The sequence below is a fragment of the Adiantum capillus-veneris genome, chromosome 18 (genome assembly GCF_014529385.1).
Source record: "Adiantum capillus-veneris isolate H3 chromosome 18, ASM1452938v2, whole genome shotgun sequence".
Taxonomy (NCBI): domain Eukaryota; kingdom Viridiplantae; phylum Streptophyta; class Polypodiopsida; order Polypodiales; family Pteridaceae; genus Adiantum; species Adiantum capillus-veneris.
Genome location: NC_140948.1, coordinates 52,853,944 through 52,870,752, shown reverse-complemented (window position 1 = coordinate 52,870,752; position 16,809 = coordinate 52,853,944). Strand labels below are relative to the sequence as shown.

General features: G+C 43.1%; 1 protein-coding gene across 1 annotated transcript; it reads right to left on the bottom strand.

The window, feature by feature from the left end:
* Positions 1–7,068: 7,068 nt before the first annotated feature.
* Positions 7,069–13,435, bottom strand: LOC147435664 (auxin response factor 7-like). The gene is made up of 13 exons (XM_086488658.1): positions 12,798–13,435; positions 12,516–12,619; positions 11,981–12,076; positions 11,772–11,831; positions 11,491–11,649; positions 11,308–11,392; positions 11,079–11,169; positions 10,007–10,168; positions 9,719–9,838; positions 9,298–9,542; positions 8,365–9,206; positions 8,060–8,250; positions 7,069–7,873 (listed from the first exon to the last, which is right to left on the bottom strand). The coding sequence occupies exons 1-13, from the start codon at positions 12,991–12,993 to the stop codon at positions 7,762–7,764; spliced, it is 2,463 nt and encodes an 820-aa protein (XP_086344784.1). The 5' UTR covers positions 12,994–13,435; the 3' UTR covers positions 7,069–7,761.
* Between the last annotated feature and the right edge of the window lie 3,374 nt (positions 13,436–16,809).

Genomic DNA, 16,809 nt, shown 5'->3' with positions numbered 1-16,809 from the left:
CACAAAAGGCCAGATGCAACAATTTCATCACCAAAACTGAGATCATGAACTGTACATCTATCATCCATAAATTTGACTACAAGTCCAAGTCTAGCAAGTGCGGATACAAACAAGAGATTCTTCTTGATCCCAGGTACATAAAGTGCATCAACAAGTGTGAAAGAACTGCCATTAGCAGCAGTAAGCACAATCTTTCCAACTCCCTGAACTGGATAAGAGGCATTGTTGGCACAAGTGATTGAATTCCCATGAGGGACAGACTCGAGAGAGGTAAACAATTCACGATGTGAGGTAATGTGCTTTGTAGCACCACTATCAAAATACCACACATGTGAATCTGCAGCAAAACTGACAAGCATGCATCATGGACAGCAGGATTGTTAGTGCACTCTGCGCTAAAAGCCCATTCTGCATCAACATCAACAGTACAGTCTCCTTTCACAAAAGACTCAACAATGGCTGCATTTGTACTGGAACCAGCATTTGCAGTGGAACCACCCTCTTTCTTCTTAGCCTCTTTGGCCTTCAACTTAGGACACGACTTGATCAAGTGATCACTAGCTTTACAATAATGGCAACGCATCTTCTTTTTGCCCTTATCACCAGAATTTCCAGACGAATTGCTGCCAGCAGAATCATTAGGAACAGAATTTTTTCCACTCGTAGCAGAACCATAAGAAGTGGCTATATTGCTGTTACCACCCTTTCTTTGAGAAGCAATAAAAGCCTGTTCAACTGCACGCTGCCTAGTCCTGTTTTTTCTAGAGAGTGACTCTTGCACCAGCAATGTGCATAATGCATCAAACTTGACAACTTCAGGATTTCCTTGGGTCAGTCTCCAAGTACTAGCAAAAGTCTGGTAGGAATCTGGTAAGGCATCAAGAACAGTCTGCACAAGGGAACTGTCTGAAATGACTTCACCTGCAGAAATAAGTTGCTCATTGATATCCTTGACACTAGCAAGGAAAGTGTCCATATCATCTTCCTCATGCATAATCTTCGACTCCAGCTCTTTACGTAGCAGAGCAATTTTAGCCTCATTGCAGCTTGCATAAAGACCTACTAGAATATCCCAAGCCTGTTTTGTACATTTTGCTCAACAGATGTGAGGAACAATGGTGCGCTTCACAGACAACGCAATCAATGCATGAGCCTGCGCATCCTTAACATCCCAACGAGCTTGTTCTGTCGTAGGCAAAACAACTCTAACAGCAGCAATCCTTGTAGCAAGACCTGCAACATTCTCAACATCGCCTACATCCTCAGAATCAGGACGTGCATCAATGCCTTGCACAATATTCCAAACGCCCTTTGACACAAGAACGTGTTGCATCATATAAGCCCACATAGGGTAATTGTCCCCATCCAACCTATCCTCAGCAGCAAACATCTTGAACACATATGTGTTGTTGTCAACCATGGTAAATGTTGCACCTGATGTGAAAACTGCCCAAAAATAGGAGAAATGGAGCGAGAACAACACGTGCTATATAGCACAAACCGTAGAATACTGTAAGGCACATGCTATGCAAAAAACAGCACTGACAAAAATTTTGCACAAAATGACGAAATAGCCTGTGCAATACTGCTTGTAGTGGAAACGAAGACCGAAATGAGCCCAAATCAAAAATCTGAGCAAATCGTACTCTACGAGCTTATCCGAAATATTTGTCGACCTGCGAACGCTCGACAAAGCTCACTGAAATCGGAAAAAGTGAGCAGGCGTGTACTGGAGCAGCTGGCGACTAAGCCCGGGAGGATGCAACTTGCTCTGATACCAATTGTTGGAATTAGGGTTGCAGAGAAGACGAAGGAAGCTCAAGGCACACAATAGAGAGTGTTACTTAGTGTGCAATGGAAAGATGGATAGCCCTAGAGTGATGGGCGTATATACAATGCTCGGGGGAAAAAACGTCCTAAAGAGGAAAAAAATGCCCTGACGATCCTAGTGTGTTCAGTACACACATCACTACCACATGTATATGGTAACACACGAGGAACAAGAAAAATTTGTTTTCCTTAAGGCACTTGCTTATGCTTCGCTCCCTTGAGTATAACTATTTCATAATTCTTTTCAAGAAGACTCAAAAGCCTCATAAGTTACGCTTAATCTCCCTTCAAGCACTCCAATGCCAAATCATAATCACCACTTCATTATAATCTCTAGAACCTTCTGCTTCTTCGATCGACAAAAGCAGATTCAAAAATCTTTCCTCTTTGTAATTGCCTGACGTAGTAATCTTCAGATTACAGAAGGGATATAAAAATTTATGTATATAGAATAAAGAACCCAATTTGCGAGACACGAAGAAAGACTTTTTGTGTAAAACAATTTTCTGTGACACCGTACGAAGAAATTGTGAAAACTACATGCAAATTTTCTGTAGTCAGCATCTTTTCTACAACCATCGGCACCAAGAGCATCACCTTGTGCAACGGACATCATTCTTGGATCAGCTTCAACTTTCCACCTGGGGTACAGGCTGAAAGGCGGCGGCGGCGGCGTCGTCGAACTCCACTACAACCTCACCTTTGATAGCAGTCGTTGCCTGCTTACTTTTTCATGGTTAGGCCTTTGACACACGCCCTACCCACCATCCTCCTCAGCCATCCGAATCGGCTGCCAACCATCTCACACGCATCTACAACCTTGCCAACCAACAACACACACACACACACACACACACACACACGTGAGCTGACCTAATCGGCTGTTAAGTCTCACCCGCAGGCCAACTCCCAACTAGATGTCCCCCAAATCTCCAGCAACCATGCAACTCACCAATTGTGACCTGCAGTTCCCTTACTTTGCATTACTTTGCCCCTCCGCCTCTGGATCAGACCCTTAATCGAACACCTTAGATCAACGTCTCGGCCATTAACTAATACATACTTGCCTCTTGTTGTGTTGGATGATTGCATGCGTAGTACCAAGACCATCACCATCACCCAAGGCTGCATGAGCCAACTTCCACTCCTCATGAGGCTCGCACTGAACCCCAACTCAAGGCCACACACTGTAGTATTGCGCATGCAGAAAAGACTCGATGGCGGTGACAGCCACCTTCCCTCAACCACTCGACGTCAGGTGCAGCAGGTCACATGTGCTTTATGCCCATGCTGCAATAGAATGTATGGGTTGCTCTGCATATCCTCCATCACACCCTCTCTCAACCAATGCTTTGTCTCACCCGAGCAACCGCCACCTCAGATTTCCCTTTTGTCTCTCTCCCATTCCCGCCACTATCCAGTGGCCATGCGGTATAGTTCATCTCTCCCTTTATCTCTCTTGCTGTCTAGGTTCTTACACATCTACACACATACTTGTGACACCCACACAAGCCAATACCATGGTCAGCTCCCCCCCCCCCCCCCCCCCCCCCCCGGCCCCCCAAAAGTCACCAGACGGTCCCACTGGTCTCGTCTCTGGACCTATATTGATCTTCCTTTGCTTAGATTTATGAGGCACATAACGCTTTCTCCCGCTTCTTGGATCCTGCAAACTGGTCATGCCTTTGTCTCTTCCTCTCGATCAGTGTCAGTTTTGGGAGGCGATCCTTGACTTCTTCCATGGTCTCCTTAGGAACTAGTAGGGAAATCTCCTCCCTCTGAGGATCTGTTCTATGCGTATCAGAGTCATTATGCAATGGGAGTGTACGAGGGGCTTCATCGCAGATCAAATCCCGAGAGGAAATGGATCAAGAGAGTTTGAAAGAAGGGAGAGAATTCTTTGAGCAACTGGGTGCGCGACTTGGCTATTTCATGAACGCTTGGCGGTATAGGCCAAAGTCCACAAGGCTTGTATCATTTCATCCAGAGCTCCCATATACTGACTTGGAATAAACTATGCCTTTATAAAGAACCTTGGATGATTACCTTCCGGATTGATGTTGATGATTCGAAAGCCATGCCCTCTTCCGTAAGATCACAATCGCCGTGTAGAGGTGCCATGCTTCAGAACTCCTTGGTGTCAACGGTAAATCTTTTTATTGTCTTCATGAACTTGCATAGCATCCTGACAGGGAAATTGAGGATGTCTTTGAACATGTCGATGATTTCCTACTCACACCTATTCACATTCGAGTCTTCGTGTAGAGGATGTACATTCCTTGGAGTTTCAAGTGTAGGAAGGTTATTGGGGGTTATTAATGGAGCTCAATACTACTGGAATACAAGTCCTTTATTCACCAAACCTTGCAAACCACTCTGTAAATTTAAATAGCACTTTCAGTCTCTGCTTGCTTGTATTGAAATTTGCCTGCTTCAATCCCAACTTTGTATCAATTAATAGCTTTTAAAATGTTAATGTATTTAGTATATGATTAGATTATCGTTAAATTTACCAAGAAATGATCTTAAGTGCTTCATTTCTAGAAAATCTTTTGCAAATAAAGCTAAGTACAATGTTCCAGCTCCAAATTTTCCCATCCTTCGCAACATCTCCTTATGCGAGAATCCTCCAGTTTAATAGTGGTTAGTGGTTTGATACATTAATGCTTATTATATTTAATTTCTTTCAAGTGAGTCTTCTTGCAGATATTCTCACAACTCTATACCCAAGCACCTTTGCAACTAGCAACAATGCCATCGAACACTTCTAGACGTAAAGTCACACTGCTATTCTTTTTACATATTTTTATTGTCATATATTGATTTACATTAAATAGGATGGCCCTTGTTTTATTTCATGGTCAATTATTGACACCAAAATAACATATTTTGAAAGTGTTAACTATACTTTAGTGCGAGTTTGATAGCGGTAGCCCTCTCCTACTTGTATCTCTTTTCATGCACACAGTGCTATAGCATGAGATCAGTTGGTTTGGGACGATTGTTAACATTTGATACATACTTCAACATCTCAACTTGCTCCATTTTGTACCAAGTAAATGTTTTGTAATTCTTATGCCTTGTCTAGTCCATTGGTCACTTGCACCACAAATTCGTCGATTTAAGCAATACCACTTATACGTGGAGACCCATTGATTTACGCAGCATGAGTGCATATTCGCTTATTTAGACAACAAGCTGCAAATTCACTATTTTAACTTAAATGTAGATCCGTCGCTTTAGGCAACGTTAGTGAAAATTCACCGATTTAGATAGCACGTTTTATTGGTGTAAATTCACCGATTTAGGAAACACCAATCACAGAATCATGTTGCAGTGACTGGCCACCACTGTCTTTAGTATGATTTTGTTACTCGAGTATATAATAAAAGTGCTTTGTCTTTGGAATTAATTTGGACTTGGTATGTGATCATTGCCCGTCACCACAATGTTTATGAAATTGGACTTGAGACTTATTTATTGAATGATGAGTGTGACCAATGATATCATGATTTATTAGGGTATGACATATACTGCTTATTTTAAGCGTATGGGACACTACAATAAGCAGCATGTGGATGACAGCAGGCATAAGCAAAGTTGTTTAATTTTCTTTTAAAAAAATTCGGTATGTGATACTTCTGGCGCCGAATACTAATCATTGTTTTTGACAAGCATGGTTTCCAGATTCTTATTATCGCAATTGAGGACAGCTACTTTCCAACGAAGAGGTATGTAATGGAAATGGAAAACCGTATTTATTACAGGAGACATGTGGAAAATGCATAGCTTCCCTATGGAACGTGCAAGAACACCAGATTCATTATCATCCTATTGTAAAAGTGAACTATAGTCACTTCATGTCCGGGCGGATAATGTGTATTCATTGTTTAGCATTCAAAAATCTATAACTTAAAACATGCAAGAGGAAATGCTCACTCTTGTACGAGGGGAGATTGTACCCAGTGCTTCTGTCTTTCTTCTCTTCTCTCCTCTCTTCTCCCTCGTCGTACGAGTGTAACACTCCGCACTAGGAGGTGCACAAGCTCTCACTTCATCTCCTTCTCTCTCTCTCTCTCTCTCTCTCTCTCTCTCTCTCTCTCTCTCTCGACGTGTAGCTTCGATTATGTGCTTCGGGACTCGTCAAGTATGCAATTTAGTTGGTTTTATGACTTGCAATATGTAGTTTCGATGTTTTGCAAGGCTCTCTATAGGTCAGCTTGTAGCACATACAACCGCAATCCTTAAAGATACCTTCCAACTAATCACACACTATTGTGGACGTCCTTTGTTTCTTCCTCTTGGCTATGCGAGATTTCCTGGTAGTTTGCAACCAACGGATGTCAATACTCTCCTTTCCAAGTAAAGATCTTCAAAAACTCATTCATCTTTTCAACTAGATTCAAAATTTTCTCAAACATAAGCCAACATATTGCACACTTGGTAGTGTGAAAAAACATATCTCTTAAATTCTGGCATAGTGTCCTTTTCAGCTAGTTGGAAAACAAATTTGCACGAGTGACAAGTAAATCAACGACAAGAAGATTGAGTTAAAGAGATCAAAATTCTTGAAAGCTTCCGAGTTAAGAGGACACTACGTCCCTCGTTATAAATAATCCTAGTCCGAGACTTTGTGAAAGGGATAACCACTCAACTCTCCTATCGTTGCCAAAGCTACCATCTTATATGTTTTACATTAAATATGGTTTTATCACTTGAGGGCTTGTTCAAAGGAGTACCCTTCCTTTGCCCCCCCATAGGGAAGAGCTGATTGAAGGTTTTTGCACTATTTGTAGTTCACCTTAAATTTAAAATTTAGAGGTAAATCTCAAAACTTGTAGGTGGGGGTATTAGTTTTTTTCGAGCAACACACAACAGCGAGAGGATGTACACCATCACTCGTTAGCAACAATCTGTTCGAACTATGCCAAAATCACTTGTCACAAAAGGCAAGTCTAACCGGGGCTCAGGGCATAGTAATTGTAAACTGATAAGCATGCATCGTGTGAACACTAGCTAAACGACAATTATTTTAAGGTACGACTGCTAGAAGACACGACACACAACGCTTTCTCCCAAATTGGAGATGATATAAAAAGAGCAAAATGTGCCTTAAGTTAGAGGACGCTTGCCAAATACCTTACCCTAGAGCAATCCCGCAAAACATCGAAGATCGATCTCTCGAGTCTTGAACTCAAGACGTGCTGCATGTGGGTGGGTGAAAGAGAGATTATCAAATTAGAAAAGACACTATTTAGAGTGAGGTCAAATACAGTAACCCTCCCTACACATTTTGGAGGGATGCATACAAAAAGGGGCCTTTCGTACAAAAGGGGCGGGAGGGGGTCCATACAAAAAAGAGTGGTGAGGGTTTCCAAAAGCCAAAAGCCTTTTCTTTACTTCTTGCACCTGTCATGTCTCCCAAAATTTAGTACGTTTGTGTGTGACCACTAGAGAGAGGACAATGAGAGCACGCGACCGCAGGAGAGAGAGCGAGAGGGAGAAGGGGGGGGGCGGGGGGGGATTGATGGGATTGGGTGCGTGTGAGAGAGGGGAGAAGTATTGGCAGCGTATGTGTGGATGTGAGAGGAAGCCGATATTAGCACAATCGTTGTTTTGTGTTGGGTGATGTCTCTGTGTCTGGCAGGCAAGGGCAGGACAAAAAGACAGCATTCATCTGTCTGAGGCGGCACTGATGCTCCAAATTCAAGTTCACTTTGCTTAGAGGCTTCGTCTAAGGCCAGTGTTCAAAGTTTGCAGACCAGACAGTAAGTGGGGCATAATTAAACATGTTGACTATCAGTATCAAATGGCCAGAAGGGTACTCCTCTGAGCTTGCAAAAAACCCACTGACCACAGCAGAGCGTCAAAAAGACCGGATGCGCGAGCAAGGCCTGCCCTGCCTCCTCTCGCACACGTCAACATACATCATCACCCTACTTGTCCTTGCAAAACTTCCTTGGGCATGGTCGTATGATTCCCACCTTGTTCAACTTCCTCCGGGCTAATAATGTACAATTTTTTAACCATGCTGCAAAACTCCCTGCACATCCACATAGCATTCCTCTTCAGTGGCTTAATCATCTTCTCCTTTTCTTACACATACCACCGACAGGCTTAATCACAAGCAAAAGCATTCCTCTTCAATGGCTTATTCAACATCTCCTTTGAACACAAAATTACACACATACCACCGACAACCACACAAGCAAGGATTTACAGCACTTACGGCCACGGATCGTCGCCAACTTTCATGGTGTCTCCTTCACCATCATAATATGCCACGTGCCATCCCTTTGAAGGATCTGTAAGCTCACCCTCCATGTTAAACATTACCTCCAGCTCTTGAAGGAGGCAGTTGTAGCTATCAAATCTTGATAGATCTATTCCCCGGCCAATCATGGTCCCTTTCTTAATGACCTGAAATCAAATAATGTGTAACACACATCAGGACATCATGCATAAATTCAATCCCACAAGCAATCCTGGAAACACACGAACACATACAGCTGTACGAAATGAAATGGTTCAAACCTTGATGCGACTCCTTGTAGAATGAATTGTTCGGGAGTCCAATGCATTATGGTCTGCTCTATCCTGCTCAGATGAGGCATCAGACTTGATATGCTTTTGGGCATCCGTCTCACTCCCCCCTTGCATATTTAGTTGAGCGTGCACGACATCACCCTTCGTAGCATCCTCACAGTCCGGGGCTGCAAGCTTGTTGGGCTTTATCGCCTTTGCACTAGCAGAAATGTCTGTCAATGAAATCCCAAAAAGCTTGCAACCACTCTCTGCAACCACGGGGGTTGGAGGTGCAGCTATCTCTTGCTTGTGAGTCTCCCACAATGGAAATGGTGAGAAGTTTGGATACGCTAGAGGATGTTGTTGTTGAGACAGAGGGGGAGGGGGCATCAGCACATTGCCTGTAACAAGCGACTTTTCTTGTTGAATTTGTGGACTTGTTGAGCTATGTTGTGGACGTAGTGACATAAGCCATTTGGTAGAACCCTCGTTGGAAGGTGCTGGTGGCCATGGAGATCCTTGAAGGAGGCTATGATGGCTGGTCGCTCCATGCACATTTACTGATGACCTGTGGAACTTAAAGTCAGCATCTAATCCAGACATGAATGGGGAGTAAAAGGATGCCCTTGGGCTTGGTAGAGGTAGAGATTGCCCTATCGGCATGCTCCCAAGTTGCTGTGAAATGCTTGTGTGATGATGAGGATAAAGGGCTTCTTGCATGCTGGAGAGACCATGTGGGGAACTCCTCAACACAGAGTTGATTCCCACATTTCGGGAATCTTGACCTTGCGAGACCCTCGGAGGCCGGGAAGTAAATGTGCATTCTAAAGAGCCCATGCCAGAGCCTGCCCCTGCCGGGCATGTAAAGTCATCGATGAGAATCCTCAAACAAAACACCAACAAAAACCTTCAATCGGGAGAATCAGCTGTATGTATTCTTACCCAGAGCTGAAAGGGCTGTCATTGCTGAGGTATTGATAGGCGATGGGCGAACTCGCTTGGTACGCAGAGGAGGTGGTGGGTTTACTGCAGGAGAAGCAACAGCAAGCTCGATCTCCCAAGGAGAGACCTTTTCTGGCCTTTCATTGGTAACCATTTCATCCCAATTAATCTTCAAAGAGCGCCATTTTGAGTCTGGAAAGCTTGATGTATCCAAGTCCTCTATCCCAGTTATGGTACCCACATAGCTTCACAATAGAATTAGCACTTTGTTCAAGACCACTAACAGGAAAGAGAAATTAACAAATTATAACCACAAACACAAACATGCTGTATGCATGCATGTAAAGCAATGGCCATGTAGTAAAACACATCAGCTGTATGTGCATATGGAAAGATAAATCTTGAAAGGGAAGAGAAAGACCTTCTGTCAGATGCATCCTCAGTTTCAAATCGCATTTTGAACCGCATTCCAACGGACAGTGTCATCGACATGGTTTTTGCAAACTTCTCCACAGGAACCAAAAAGGCAGAGAGACTCACCCTGCGCATACCACCTTCGTCACTTCAGGGACTAAGAACTTGGAAAGACCAGGTAGCGCATACAGAGAGAAAAGAGTGCCACCAAGAGCTTTGCAGAAGCTATTTGACCAAGACCATGTCAAAGCACAACAAAGTTTCAACAAAAGAAAATACACAACCGAAGACTTACCTAGGTTTGTAGTAGGCTGAGAATATGGTACGAGTTGCAACCGCATGTCTTGCCGTTGCCACAACACCCATGTGCATGCTGATGTTTGACATTACCGCCTGCTGGACTGCTGGCTGCCTTTTCGCCCGCCTAATTCCCACCCTAAGCTGTCCATTCTCTCCCCTGCTTAAACACACATCACCATCTTGGTCAATCCCCATAGCTTTGTTTGAAGACCAGAAAGGGTATAAAATCACATCCAAATCCCAGAACTTTTTTTACTACAACAAGACCAAATAAAATGGAAGGGAATCCATTTTATTTGGTCTTGGTGGGAATCCACCCAGCAGAGCATGGAGGCTGAGCTGAGTTGATGGGGATCTAAGGGAGTAGCACTCCCAGGTGGAGATACTGGCCGCCAAGTTACATGACATCATCTCAACTTATTCAAGACTAAGTAGTAGCTACAACAAACATATTATGCTGGCTGCGGCCACCATTATACTACAATTGTCAGGTGAATAGCACTTTGGCCTTCCAATATGATATTTCACAGTAATCTTGTGCAGACTTTGTACACAACAGACAATAGCTGGTCAAGTCCACGACAGGTGACATCAAAGACCCTTTAGATATATGGTACACCGCTGCCTTATGGAAAGGCCTCAGGGCAAAGACCTTATATAAAATCTGGAACATAGCCCTGATCATGATGGACCAAAATCTAATGATGCTACTACTTCACTGTTTACTTTTTAGCATTGACAAAGCAGCAAACATGAAATTCCCTATTCACCTATACAATCGGAAAAAGGCAGAGTTGGTGGAAGGATAACTATGGAAACATACGCCTAGAAGCACCAAAATGCTCCCCACATCTAGCAAGCATCAAGGAACAATGCTTGCTTAGGTCTGAGTCTGAAATCTACGGGCCAATAACTACCATGTTGCATCAGCAACAGGTTGATGGGCTTTTCCAAAGGTGTCCATACATGTCTGTAACGCCACTCTCATTGCATGACATCAAGGAATATGGACATGCAAAACACTGGATATGAAAAGGTATGAACAGGCCATGCTCACAAGCCATTACCTCAGAAAAATGACTGCATCCCCTGCCATGAGCCTCTTGTGACTTACGAAAACACTCCAACCTGTTGTTAATAGATGCCTACGAGGATGGCCTGAAATGTGCGGCAAAGAGAGTAAGCCAAATTGTTAACTAGGATATTTGTGTTAAACAAGTTGCCAATACATTCACTATGAAAGCGCACTATTGTATCTATGTGATGAGATCAAGCCCTTAATTCCTGAACACATACCACGATATGTATGTTTGAATGGCCATTCCTTGCCATGGAGGTCCCTGGCAACCAGATCTTGGGTTGGAGGATCCTGACTCATGTCCTTCACAAAATGAACAATCCAAATTAAGAAGCAAGATACTAGTAGACTGCCAAGAATTGGTCTTGACGTAAAGCTCGGAACTTAAAAATAGTGCTGACCAAGGGGGGCAAGCAATCTTCAGCATGCTTGCGTAATACAGAAAATCCTCCGTGTGTGCTTGTATCAGACGCTGTGAGAATCTTAGTGAAAAGACGCACAGAGCTCCTTGGCGGAGCTGGTACAGACTCCTGAGCTGCTTCATCAAGAGAACTCCCATTCTGTATGCAAAAAGACGGCACAATGAGCCTGTCTGTTAAATCCGTGCCAAATGGGTGCATTGAAGCTTATGACAGGTAGACATTAAAAACTTGCGCATGAACGAACCCCACCCTTAGCTCACCTCTAGAGGGATGGGCAAAAGGGAGACATGCGCGAAGACTTCATCAGTATCTGGCTCTGCCTGTGAACAAGCAAACACGATCACGTCACAAAGGTTGCATGTGTACAAGTACCTTGACAAAGAGGGAAGGACAGAAAACCATGAAAATGAGTGTTGAATAATGAAGCCAAATATGTACTCAAGACTCCCAATGTGTAATGGAGACTTACACTCAGGTCACGCGTGACCACCCTGCAGAGTATCTGCGAGTCTAAGCCTGGATGTGGTAGCTTCTGGCGACACTTGGGATTAGTCGAAGCTGTGACCTGCCATGGACAAGCAGAGGAGTAAAACCCTGTTTGATGTGATAATATTCTCACTGCCCCATGATTGTGTATAATAGTGCGCCTTAACTCAGTAGTAGAAGCATGCCTAACAGTGATAGATCACTTAGCTAACTCCTACCGAGTCTCAGATACATCCTGTGAACAAGCAGAAACGCTCTCGGCATAAACAATTCTATGCCTCTGTGGTAGTAAAATACCTAGCCAGGCCCATTCCTGCAAAAACCCCTGGTTGCCTGGTCAACTCAGCTACGGTCTGCTACAGCCTGCCTGCTTCAGTTATGTTCTGCTCCAGCTTAGACTAGACACTAGCAAAGGCAACTCTCTTCAACCTTCTTCACCACACTCAAATTTCTTCTATATCAAAAGTGCCCTCTTTCTAGCCACTGCTCAAAATCTGCAAAAAAATGACCATGCACACCTGCTCCATGTGGCCCTGTGGAAAGTACCATACTCTGTCTCCCTTTTGAGGCACATACACAAGAGGCCCTGCACATGCTTGCCATAGCTCTTCTTTAAGTTCATCTGCAAGGAAAAACACAAAATGCTCACACCCTCTACACCTGCTTAAGCAAAACCCTCTCCCATGATTACCCACATAAAAGCCATTGTCAGCATTCTTTGCCATGCACAAATGTTCATGTTCAGAATATCTTGTGTTCAGTGCCTTCCCAACTATCTACAGTTTGCCCGGTTCACTCACCTGTTGCATCTGCACCCGCTGCCGCAACACCTGCTGCTCCAACATGCGGCGCATTGTCATAGACCATGAAAAAGGGTGGCCCTATCCTGCTGCTTGTTGCAGGGCTTCCACCAGATAGAATTGTGGAGCCACTTGTAATCGAAGAGAGAGGCCCATTTGATACCGCTGTAGTAAAGTCTTGTCTGTAGAAAGACATGGCAAGTTGCCGCAACTAGAAAACAGAAGACACAAGCTCGCACCAGCGCATATACACAGCTTTGGGCGGAAAGATCAAAGAAGAAGGCTATGGGGGGAGAAGATACAATTCACCGCACAAGCTCCAATCAAGCCCCATGTTTTCATCACAAATAATGGCTGGCAGAAGAAGATTCTTCGGCTAAGGTCCTAGAAGGAACTTGAGCTCAGCGGCTATGGCGAGAAAAGGAAGAGGGCAAAGGACGCACATACAATTGCACAGCGGACAAGAGAAGAGAACCCTGGAACAAAACACACCATTTTACACAGGCATACGCATCACACACATGCTGATGGTAAGGATGAAAAGGAGGGCACCCACAAACGCTCACACAGTAAAGAAGCGAAACCCACAAACAAAATTCACTGTTATAGACACACGCACATACAGGGGCGCGAGCTCACTCACGTACACACCCCAAGGGCCAACAGTGAGTCAAAGTGGGCGAGCAGCGAGGCGGACAACAAGCGACCCAGTAGTGAGATTAGCCCACACAACCGCCACGTGGACGTTCGCCGACCGGCTCGTCCTGTCCTCCCGTCTCCCGGCAACCGCATATTTCCAACATGATGAACCCCCATCACCTTAAACCCCTCAAAACCTCAACCTTAATCCTATCATTTGTGCTCCATACCACATGATTAACCTCACATTTTTCCTACAACTATACATTATTTTATGCCCTTCGAGACCTTATTTTTGCCAAACACACATTACCCCAACTTTCTGAATATGCTACTTTGGTCCCGCAGCGATCCGATGCGAAGGTACGGTGGAGCAAAGCATGCGGGGGCAAGGCTTTGCAAGCACATGCCTCGGCCCCATACATGCTATGAAAAAACCTAGATAGGTTTTGTGTAATCTCACCTTCAAATTTTTCCTCTAAATTTTAAATTGAAAGTAAGAAAATCTACAAGATTACAAAAAATTTAGTGTAAAAACCTTCTAATATAGTCAATTTACCTTTGATATTTCTCATATGTAGGTTTTACAAGTTTTTGGAAAAACTTGTTCTCTATGTAGTATGATCTATGCAACTCGACTTAAGATGAGGATTTTTGACAATGATGAGGCCACATGGCAAAACCCTGCTTCATGGTGGCCTTCAACGAATCTCTCTCTCTCTCTCTCTCTCTCTCTCTCTCTCTCTCTATATATATATATATATATATATACATACATACATACATACATATGTGGATGTGTATGTGTAGTTGTGAGTGCACAGTCACCAAAGGCAACCGTTTATACTTACGAGTACAATCAAAACGAGATGGGTTAAAATTTTGTGTGTGTGTGTGTGCACGCACGCACGCATGCGGATCTGTGTGAGTCTAGAGCTCAAAGGCGACTAGTACTTACTTGTACAGCTAAAATGGTTTGGGTAACTTAGGTTACAACTTCTTTGTCGTCCTCTCATATACCACCAGGTACTTATGGAGGTGTGAATGGTAATATATATGGCAACCAACTGAATGGAAGAACCGAGACAATCAAATTATCTTAACTCGATGTTGACCCAGAGAGTAAGCTAAGATAAGTTTACTTGTGCAAAAAGTATGTGTTGCATGCAAAAGGAGTAGGGTTATGCTGATGCAAGCGAAGCTGTCAAGATATATCTAAATTCTCTCCTACTACTGAGAGAATGCATGTCATGATGTAGAGAGAGTGCAGATCTTAGTTCAGGGAGGGGATGATGTCGAAGGGTCTCTTTCCTCTTGTGCCTTGCAACTAGGCAACTGCATGGCCTCTTATAGCCATTGCACCACTTTTTAGGGGGCTAAAGATCCCATGGGCTTAGTATCAAGGTATTTGATTAAAGTGGTGGAGCGAACTAGAAGACACTCAAAACAAGGAGGAGATAGCTAGCAGTTATGAGTCCTGCCCCCTCCCCCCTAACCAAGGATTCATTTGTTTCTCTCTTTCTTAAACCTTGAATTCATGAAGGGTATCATGGAAGCTTTCACATCACACTTTCTCGACTATGAGCTCCCCTCCTTGTTGAGGGTACCTTCAGAAATACAAAATGCAAAAACAGTTTAGAAGACAGCCACCAAGAGTTACTTAGTAGATGTAAGGGTAAAAGTCACAAAAGTCACTTCCCTTTCGCTGAAATGCACTCAGACTCTTTGGTCTAGAACTTTCAAACTAATTCAAACACATAGCCAAGACATGAACCTCTTGGATATCATCAAGTATACATATAGTCTAGGTGCATCGAGTATATATGTGCTTATGTGTGTGCTTTTCAATTTTTTGATTTGAATATATGAGTGTCTACTTATATACATGAATGTCTACAGTCCTACATGTGGGGATTTTACATTTAAATGCAAACAAATTACTTATTGATCTGCATAAAGATTGAATATATTTTTGAAAATGTAGCATTAAACAAGGTGATTAAGTCGCATGACATGGCCATTGGCAATTCGCATTGCACTATGGTAAGTGACTGAGCATGGTGCTTATGTAATGGTTCTCTCTTTTTAATATAACCTCTTACATATTGTGAGATTTGCAGCAAAAAAAAAAAGTTATCCTCATCTTGAAGTGATCACTAGCCTACCACCCTCAAATTTTCCATGGGATTGAGATGAAGTGCATCCCTTTGCATGATGATTACAAAAGTCCTATCGCTAATAATGCATGGAAACCATCCTTTTCAATCCTTAAGAAGAAAAATCATCATGTCTCCATTTTTGTCAATCCTCTTTACTCTTTCCCCTCCCCTTTGCCTTTTGCTCCCCCCTCCCCCTTCATCTCCATCATCGACCCCACCACCTTACCCTTTGGACCTCATTCCTTCATCTTCTCAATAATTATATGTAGTTGCCCTTCCATGATTTCTTTAAGGCCATTTGCTTTGGGGGCATTGAATATTTTTCTTCAACATAGAAGTAAAATCCCAAGGTTGAAACATAAAATATGACTTTCTATAAATGATAATATTTTCACATCAAACTATTAAATAAAATGACAATTTTAAGAGTGAAAGGGATGGGAATTTTATGAGAGTAGCAAAAAAGCATCTTGGGTGGAACAACTTGGTTTTGCTATGTATGGGTAACTATTTATTAAGGACTTTAGGTTTCTCAAATGAAGAGCTTCATTGTATAGAACTAGAAATCTTGAAAAAAGTAAATAAAGAACAATAGAGTAGATTTTATAATTATTTTTTGCATTTTCAATCTCACACTCATGGGTGGTAAGCATCAGAAATTGCTTGTTTGCTTCCTAGCCACCCACCAAAACCAACTACTACTTACTTTTTACTACTTGTGAGTCTTCAAAGTCATGTTTCTTATTGCCTTGTTTGTCACCCCAGAGCAAGTCCTTCTCTTGTTGCTTGCCTCCATCTTAGAGAGCCACGAAAGGCTTCCAATTTCGAGAAATCATTGTTTTTCTCACTTACTTGTTGTGTTTCCTTTATAGGGGTGGCCACCCATTCCTCTTTTTTTTAAGGAGATCACACAACTCCTGTGTGAGGCTTCAGCACTAAGTAACACCCATATTTAAGAGGGAGAGGCAATGTGATCAAAGACGAAGAAGTTCACGCACAAAAGTCGAAAAGATCGCGGCTGTAAAACTCAAATCAAAAACTAAACCTGGACACGCACTAAACTTGGACAGCCTGTGTAATGTATGTTAACTTATAATATAATGTTGTAAAAATGAATGTGGGTAGACAATGCATGCGTGGGTGAGGTTGTTAGCCTATGTGACCCTAAACTCGGACAATCAGGTCTCAAGTTCAAATCACCCTGTTGTGTCTCG